Genomic DNA, 7885 nt, shown 5'->3' on the forward strand with positions numbered 1-7885 from the left:
TATGGCAGCACCGCTCCGGGTTTATGATCAGCTGTTTTGACGTAACAGTTCATACATATTGTTTTGACTGCTTACAAAAAATTTTCTCCTAGAAATGGTGCGCCAAACGGTTATTACATTGGCCAAACGTGTGCCTTTAATCCAATTCCGGAAGGGTGGACTACCGTCGCAATCCAACAAAGCAGCCGCAAGTCAGCAGGCAAGTTCAGTGGAAACAGGAGGCAAAAAGGTTAACTACAGCTGCACCTTTTTCTTTTCTACAATTGCTGAGCTTCTTCTATTCAATACAAACAAATATTTTATATTTATCAAATGAAAAGGGAACACTAATGATTTATGTGACATTTTTGTAGACATCTGGTGGATCGGCCATTGAGGATTGGGAGTTGCCTGCACGATATGCCAGGAAACCAATTGATCCCTTGGAGGCAGCTTACATCAACAATGGCGGCGTGCCCAATTAGTGATGTATACACCAGCAATGACTTAACTTAACATAAATACATATGTAGTTTCAAACTAGTGAAATATGCTTTGCAAGCGCAGCGTAAATTCTTTGTAACTTGTAACTGCTGCTTTTGCCAATCACATGTAAGCAGCAATTTGAAAGCATAGTCACAAATTTCGGCTAAGTGTTATTAAATATGGAAATATACGCTCAGTAAATAATCATACAATGTGCAAATATATAAATAATATATGATACATATATATACGCAAGGGCCCGTCTGATTGCTCCTTCCCAACACTGGACGTTGCACGTCACTAGCAAAAACAAGAAAATACCAATACCGCAAAGAAAAGTGCTCATGCGATAAGCACCTATCGACCTTTACTATCAGTGCCGTTTTCAAAAAAATCGAAATCGCTTATCATTGTAATTGTAATTGTAACACCGTTTCTGTCTGGCACTCTGTTTATTTTTGTGTTACACCGTTGAACGAACAGCTCCCCGCATTGTCGTCGCATATCACGAACAAAGAGTGGAAAATTTTCAGCTTTGAATACTGGCAGAGTCGCTGCAAAGAGCGTTAACCGTTTTACCTGTTACATTTTAATTGCGTTGCAAGCGTAGGCTTTTATATTTTGGCCAGAGTTAAGGAACTGGCCTGAAATTTCTATTGACCGTTAGAAGTTTCCTTTTTGGATGGGTGTGAAGCGTAGCATGCAAGATAATTGGTGCAACAATAAGGACTGCTTGGGTCTACGTAAACGTGTGTGTGGCCTGCATCAAACCTGGAAGTGGCTGCATCAGACTCCCGCCTTGCACGAGTATTTAATCTCCGCCAGCTCCGTAGCTGCAAACACAACCTTAGCCAACGAGACCAGCACGCTCTAAAGTCCAAATCGGCAGCATCGCGACCAAAAAAGCAATAAACCAAAAGGCAAACAACAAGACAAGAACAACAAGTATAGAAGAAATACAAACAAAAAAATAAACAAAAAAAAAAGCAATTTAATAAGCTAAAATAGACTCGCTAAGATGATAACTAATACACACTTAGCATAGACATAGAGTAAAGGCTAAATTCAACATAACCACAAAGAGAACAAAAGGCAGCAAACGGGACAACGGACGGCGCTAAAAGCCAGACCAAAAACAAATATCAAACAGCAGCTGACGCTGACGTTGACCTTGTTTTTGTAAGCAAGTGCATTGCCGTTGCGGTACATCGCGACTCGCGAGAGACAAAACAACAGAGCGAAGAGAGCGGACAAAACGCAACAGCAGCATAGCAACAGCTAAAGCAAACGATTTGCTTCCTTGTAAGAGCGAAAGAGCGCACAACAACGATCAAAAGCACTGCACATAATTGTGCAATAAAAGCAAAAAGCAGAACAACAACAAAAGTTATTCGTAGACAGCTGTTTGTTTAACTTAATAATTGAAATGAGCTTACTCTTACGACGCAATTCCAGCCAGCTTCGCCTGCTGTTGCAGCGCTTGGCAGTGACGTCGACCGAAACATCGACGCCAGCAATCACGCGCTGCTACTCCAGTGATAGCGGCAACAATGTAACTGATTCCACTATAGCAACAACAACAACAGCAGCAGCAGCTGACAAACAGGTGCAATCAAAGCGTAAATCAATGCCCTCAGTTGCCGACGCTGATATCAAAAAATCCGTGTTCATATCGCAATCGCATGACATCTTCACTAATCTAGCTCTTGAGGATTGGCTCTATAAGAACTTTGACTTTAGTCATCATCATGTCCTCCTATTATGGGCCAACGACCCCTGCGTTGTCATTGGGCGCCATCAGAATCCCTTCACCGAATCGAATGTCTCCAAGTTAATGGAGCGAGGCATCACCTTGGCGCGTCGCAACAGCGGCGGTGGCGCCGTCTTTCATGATCGCGGCAATCTCAATTGCACTTTTTTTACGCCGCGCGAACGCTATGATCGCAAATATAATCTAAATATTGTGACGCGCGCGCTCTTCCGCGAATGGGCCATCAAAACGGAGATCAATGAACGCGATGATATTGTCATAAAAAATAAGAAGGTGAGCTTATAAAACATTTAATAATAAAGCAACATGAATTAATTTATTTGTATCTTGCGTCTAGATTTCAGGCACTGCCGCTAAGCTGGGTCGTCCCAATGCCTATCATCATTGCACCATACTGGCCAGCGCCAATAAGCTGCATCTGGGTGAAGCATTGGTCAAGGAGCCAGCCAATTACATAAGTCGCGCCACTGCCTCGGTGCCATCGCCCATACGCAATCTGGTGGATGTGAATCGCAATGTTAATGTGGCTCAGTTGCTGTCCGCCGTGGGCTATGAATATTTGCGCACAGCGGCCACAATGCTGGAGGATGGCGGCAGCACTCAGACCATGAAGCAACGTGGCTTTCAGTTGATAAATCCGACTGAGAAATGGTTTCCAGGTATCGAGGAGCTGCGCGTCAATTATAGCTCATGGAACTGGGTTATTGGCAAGACGCCCAACTTTACGGTGGAAAAAGAGCTGGAGCTTAAAGGCGATGAGAGCGGCATGAAGCTTAAGCTGACTGTTCAGGTTGAAGGCGTAAGTTTTTAGAGAAACATATGTAAATCCTGATTCTTATATAACTTTTACATTGTAGGGTTTGATGAACAACATTAGCGTGCAGCTGCCGCAAAGCGAGCAGCCCATAGCTGTGGTTACTCCGCTTCAGGGTCAGGCCTACAACGAGCACAATCTGAATGGCATTATTGATGCTTTGAAAATGGTTTCCACATCGAATGTGCAGCAGGCAATGAACAGCTCTATTTGAGTTTTGTTTGTTTAGCTGCTTTTTGTTCAACAAACTGCGTTTGAATTTTTGTTAGTTTCATTTTGAAATATTATACACATATTACTACTAATTACAATAATGATGAACTGTATACCTGCACTAATTTAGCTTGTAAGCATATTACATTTTTTATATACACTTCTATATTTTTTATTAAAAACAATTGCAATGCAGACGTTACATGAAATGTACATCGATTGAATGATAAGCATATTGAAATAAATGCAATGAATTATAAATATCTAATCTACATGTTGGCCACTCTAAATGTGTAACTATATCCACAGTATTTAATTTTAACGAGCTGTAGCGCAGCGAAATCTAATCGGATTTTGGAATCTAGCTCAGCTAAAGAAATGTGATGAGTCTGATTTATACCATTTTATGCTGGCGTAGCAAATTCGAATCAAATAAGTATACAAATGTATGCTCTAAAAATGATTGAAATGAGCTATAAACAAAAGCGTAAACACAAAACAACGTTCTACGAAATATCCAACTTTGATATATTGTATCTCACAATCAGAGCTTCATTGTTGTTATACTCGGGAGAAGCATATTTCTACAATTTTTAATGATGTAACTTTGTTTTAAGTCTGAAAGGAGCATAAGTCATTAAAACTTTTCAGAGTTGGATGATTTTTGTAAAATTACAACTTTAAAAAGCTCTATCTTAGCAAAATAATATAAAGACTTAATAAAATTATAATTCTTTTATTATGTTCATTTTAAATGTAAAAGTTCAATTTGAATTGGGTAAATCTGAGTGTGGATAGTAAGTAAACCGGTAAGTAAGGTAAGTATTTTCTTTGTAGGGAAAATATAAGCATTATTGTTGTTGGATTTAAATGTTTTATATAATTTAATATTCCCTAAGGGGCTCAATGATTTGATTAAGATTAAAGTAAAAATACAAAACAATTGGAGGCTAGCCAATATAAAAATATTGTATTTCATATAAAAGTATTGTGTTTTATTTAAAATTATTGTAAGGCACTTGTTTGCTTTTTTGACACAAATTTTTGCATAAGAATAAACATTATGTTACAATTAGCAGCTGAGACAGAAAACGAATGTAGATTTCAAATTTGAAAATGTCTGCAATACATAAAATAATACATCTGCTATATATAGCTATAATATCAAGTCAACAATGTTAAAATGGGAAATTGCACTTGAGTAAAAGTTGCCCACGTTACAAGCTTTAAATGTGCACCGAGTGCACGAGCTCCTGCAGATTCTGATAGTCAGGATCGCGGCTGAAGAACTCCATGAGATAGGCAAAAGTGGGTCGCTCCTTGGGATGCAATTGCCAGCAGCTCTGCATGACAGCATAAATGTAGACTGGACAAAGATCAGGCTGCGGCAAGCGGTAGCCATCGTCCACAAGCTTGATGGCATCCTTGTTGAGCACATCGCCATACGGTGGCGCACCCAAAGCAAACATTTCCCAGAGCGTAACGCCAAAGGACCAAACATCACTAGCGTGTGAGAAGATGCCATTGTTGAAGCTCTCCGGCGCATACCAGCGTATGGGCCAGCGTCCGCCTTGCGTCACTTGATACTCCGCACTGCCGGCGCCCAGCGAACGCGACATGCCAAAGTCGCTAATCTTCGCCTGCTGTCGTGAGGTGAGGAGTATATTACGCGCAGCCAAGTCGCGATGCACAAAATGCTGAGACTCCAAATAGTGCATGCCTAAAAAGAAAATAAGTTATTGAAGTTTATTTTTTAATTTAGAATCAAATATTTACCGCAGGCAATCTGCGATGCCCAAAGCTTGAGCTCAAAGTTGACTTTGATCTCGGCGCTATGATCGAGTATGTACTGCAGCATGGAGCCCAGCGGTGCCAGCTCCTGCACCATCATGAGCATATCGCCTTTGGAGATGCCAATCAGGCGCACAATGCACTTGTGCTCCAAGCGCATCATGACCGAAGCTTCACGCAAGAACTCCTGCTTATTAATGGCATGCTGCTCCTCATCGCGTAGTGTCTTAATGGCCACCTCCAGGCGGATCTCACCAGCGCTGGGTCGTCGCAGCCAGCCTCTGTACACGGAACCAAATTCACCCGAACCAATTTCCGTATCCAGCTCCAGTTGCTCTGCACGTATAAAGAAACGCTGCTTAGCCTGCTCCAGCTCGGCGCAGCTGCTTGTGGCCGAGCCGCTGCACTTGCGCTGCAAATAGTTTGCCATTTCACTCTCTGTGGAGCCGGTGGATATAATGGAATCAATGCGTGCCACTTTCTTGCTAGCCACATCCAGCTGTTGGTTGAGCAGCATATGCACATCCACGGTGGGCAGATAGCCATTGGCATTCAAGGCAGCTGCACGCTCGCGCTCAATGGCCACATCGCTTTTGGTAAAGTATTCCACCTCTGCTGCGCTCTTGTCGGCAATGGGAGGCAGCTGTATGGGCGTGTTGTTGCGCGGCACATTATAAAGCTCGCTTGGATTGCTGGCATCGGCATCCACATTGAAGTTGCTAAAGTCTGTTGAGAATGAGAGATTTTTGAGCATGGGCGCTGCGGCCTGCAGTTCCTCAGCTCTGGCGGCGGCAGCAGCGGCAGCCATGCCACTGATGCTGCTCTCGGAGTCGCTGCGTTTGTTTTTGGACTTGCTCTTGCGCAGACTGTTCATATCGAAAAGTCCCTTCTTGGGACTGGGCAGTCGCAGCGTATTAAACATGCTTTCCTTTTGCTTCTTCTTGCTGGGCGTCGGCATGGACTGCGGACTGGTGGGAGTCAGCGGAGTGGTGGGTGTGACGGGTGTCTGCGGTGTGGTGGGAGACTTGTGGGAAGCACGTGGTATGGTGGCAAACGAAGGCACTTCTGGCTTGGGCTGTGGCGGCACAGCATACTTTAGACTCACTGGCAGGCCGTAGGAATAGCGCATAAAGTGCGCCACCAAATGCTCCAAACTGGGTAAATACGGACCGTCATCAATATACAGAAATTTTAACTGAAATTTAGACAAATTAAATATACATGTCTACAGCTTACAGACCAATGCACTCACTTTGCCGTTGTGATAGAGATCAGCTTGGGATATGCGAAAGTTCTTGACCTGCTGATCACAGAGCAACGTTAGGACATAGCCTGTCGTTGCTGTGCTCTCGGAGTAACGCACCAGAAAGCAGCCAGAGTTGTCCACAGTCTCGCCTGCAGCTTGCTGATCCTGCTGTAGCTTGTGCGCAAATCGCTTGAGCACATCGATGGCTTCATCTCGCTTTAGTGTACCATGATACCAATGCTCACGACTGGTATTGGCTGCCGGCAGCTTGTAGTCCAGCAGAAATTCTTCCACAGCCGTTTGGCCTGCTTCTTTGGCCAGATCAAAAGGAAATTCACCGGAACTGGTACGTGGCAGCAACGGCGCCTGTGCTGCTAAAAGTTCCTGCACAGCAGCTAGATTGCCATGCTTGGCAGCTTCATGCAGTGGCACATGTCCATTCTCTATATTGCGTCCCTGCACGTTTGCCTGTGCATCAATGAGTGTGCGTATAAAGCTAGCGGGCTTCTGACGGCAGGCATACTTAAAAGAAAAGTTAAACAAAACGTTAGTTTGCATCTTCATCACATTACTATATATAACTTACATGTAAGGGCTGATAGCCAAAGGCATCAGCGCTGTTCACTTGCACGCGAGCGTCTAGCAGCAGCTTTAATATCTCCTCACTGCAATGCAGCGCAGCCAAGTGCAGAGCCGTCTGTCCATCCTGATTCTTGGCATCAAAGTTGCGATAGCCGCATTTGAGCAGCTCAAAGACAACCTTGGTCTCATTTTTGCTAGTGGCACGGTGCAGCAGATTAGTCACGCCCTGGCTGCGTGTATTGTGCGGCGGTGGATCGCCTGTCAGCTGCGTTGTAAGCTTAGTAATCAAGCCATTGGGCTCTTGCTGATAGTAGTCAACCAAGGTCTCCAATCCATGCAAGATTTTCGTTTGACCTTTATCGTCTATAGAGAAGAAAGCGTCTTCGCCATGGCGTCTGATTTGATAGTGGCAAACTTCGCCCTGCAAGCAACAAATAAATTGTAAACAGTCGCACACACACACACACACATGCATACGAAGCTATGTCTGTATTAAATAGTTCATCAACAGGTGTATTGCCACTTACCTGACAAAGCAAGCTTAGCACAAAATCTCCAGCTGCTGTGCTGCTCTCCCGCACCAGAAATGTGCCATCCTCTGTGCCTATTAAGCAAAAATATATTGTAATTTTTAAGCACAAGTAATTCTGCTCCGCCCTGTTTGGTGTTTGTTTTTTATTGTCTTTTAAAGTACGCACCTTGTTTTAGCAAATCATCAGCGGCCTCGCGTGTCAAGCGGCCGTGAAACCATTTCATATGTTCATCACGCGTCATTGTGCTGCCATTTAAATGTTATGCTATTACTAATAATACCGTTTTGTGCGTTAAATTAACTTAATAATAACAATTAACAGCAACAGTTGTTTTTTCTTTATCACAACGTGGATGACAGTCTGCGCTGCAAACGCAAGTGGCAACACTTTGCTAAGCGTACCTTTGGTATTTTTAATCGAGTGGCAGCGCTCTGTAAAGTTTTGCAGCCACTGCGCGGGCGATTTGAATT

At 43.5% G+C, this 7885-nt stretch overlaps 4 protein-coding genes across 5 annotated transcripts; 3 read left to right on the forward strand and 1 right to left on the reverse strand.

Annotated features, from left to right (window-relative positions):
• The first annotated feature begins 21 nt into the window (after window positions 1-21).
• LOC108597015 lies at window positions 22-672 on the forward strand. 2 transcript variants are annotated; one of them, XM_017983295.2, is made up of 2 exons: window positions 22-229; window positions 354-672. In XM_017983295.2, the coding sequence occupies exons 1-2, from the start codon at window positions 95-97 to the stop codon at window positions 462-464; spliced, it is 246 nt and encodes an 81-aa protein (XP_017838784.1). In that variant the 5' UTR covers window positions 22-94; the 3' UTR covers window positions 465-672. The 2 variants fall into 2 exon arrangements, with proteins under 2 accessions (XP_017838784.1, XP_017838785.1); XM_017983296.2 differs by having other exon boundaries at window positions 26-199.
• Window positions 673-887: 215 nt separating this feature from the next.
• On the forward strand, window positions 888-1596 carry LOC108597016. The gene has a single exon (XM_017983297.2). The coding sequence runs from the start codon at window positions 1148-1150 to the stop codon at window positions 1337-1339; it is 192 nt and encodes a 63-aa protein (XP_017838786.1). The 5' UTR covers window positions 888-1147; the 3' UTR covers window positions 1340-1596.
• A 99-nt stretch (window positions 1597-1695) lies between these two features.
• On the forward strand, window positions 1696-3531 carry LOC108597014 (lipoyltransferase 1, mitochondrial). Its single transcript, XM_017983294.2, has 3 exons — window positions 1696-2509; window positions 2574-3035; window positions 3094-3531. Exons 1-3 carry the CDS (start codon window positions 1892-1894, stop codon window positions 3262-3264), a joined length of 1251 nt encoding a protein of 416 aa, XP_017838783.1. The 5' UTR covers window positions 1696-1891; the 3' UTR covers window positions 3265-3531.
• Window positions 3532-4257: 726 nt separating this feature from the next.
• On the reverse strand, window positions 4258-7757 carry LOC108597719 (tyrosine-protein kinase Shark). Its single transcript, XM_017984410.1, has 6 exons — window positions 7581-7757; window positions 7410-7486; window positions 6887-7363; window positions 6307-6822; window positions 5040-6249; window positions 4258-4983 (listed from the first exon to the last, which is right to left on the reverse strand). Exons 1-6 carry the CDS (start codon window positions 7654-7656, stop codon window positions 4490-4492), a joined length of 2850 nt encoding a protein of 949 aa, XP_017839899.1. The 5' UTR covers window positions 7657-7757; the 3' UTR covers window positions 4258-4489.
• Between the last annotated feature and the right edge of the window lie 128 nt (window positions 7758-7885).

The sequence above is a fragment of the Drosophila busckii genome, chromosome 2R (genome assembly GCF_011750605.1).
Source record: "Drosophila busckii strain San Diego stock center, stock number 13000-0081.31 chromosome 2R, ASM1175060v1, whole genome shotgun sequence".
Classification (NCBI taxonomy): Eukaryota; Metazoa; Arthropoda; class Insecta; order Diptera; family Drosophilidae; genus Drosophila; species Drosophila busckii.

Coding starts and splice junctions, on each gene's coding strand:
- LOC108597016 (XM_017983297.2), top strand. CDS start 1,148: ATGGGTGTGAAGCGTAGCATGCAAGATAATTGGTGCAACAATAAGGAC.
- LOC108597014 (XM_017983294.2), top strand. CDS start 1,892: ATGAGCTTACTCTTACGACGCAATTCCAGCCAGCTTCGCCTGCTGTTG. Junction 2,510..2,573: donor TTGTCATAAAAAATAAGAAG/GTGAGCTTATAA, acceptor TCTTGCGTCTAG/ATTTCAGGCACTGCCGCTAA. Junction 3,036..3,093: donor TGACTGTTCAGGTTGAAGGC/GTAAGTTTTTAG, acceptor TTTACATTGTAG/GGTTTGATGAACAACATTAG.
- LOC108597719 (XM_017984410.1), bottom strand. CDS start 7,656: ATGACGCGTGATGAACATATGAAATGGTTTCACGGCCGCTTGACACGC. Junction 7,364..7,409: donor TGCTAAGCTTGCTTTGTCAG/GTAAGTGGCAAT, acceptor ATACAGACATAG/CTTCGTATGCATGTGTGTGT. Junction 6,250..6,306: donor ATCTCTATCACAACGGCAAA/GTGAGTGCATTG, acceptor TCTAAATTTCAG/TTAAAATTTCTGTATATTGA.
- LOC108597015 (XM_017983295.2), top strand. CDS start 95: ATGGTGCGCCAAACGGTTATTACATTGGCCAAACGTGTGCCTTTAATC. Junction 230..353: donor TGGAAACAGGAGGCAAAAAG/GTTAACTACAGC, acceptor ACATTTTTGTAG/ACATCTGGTGGATCGGCCAT.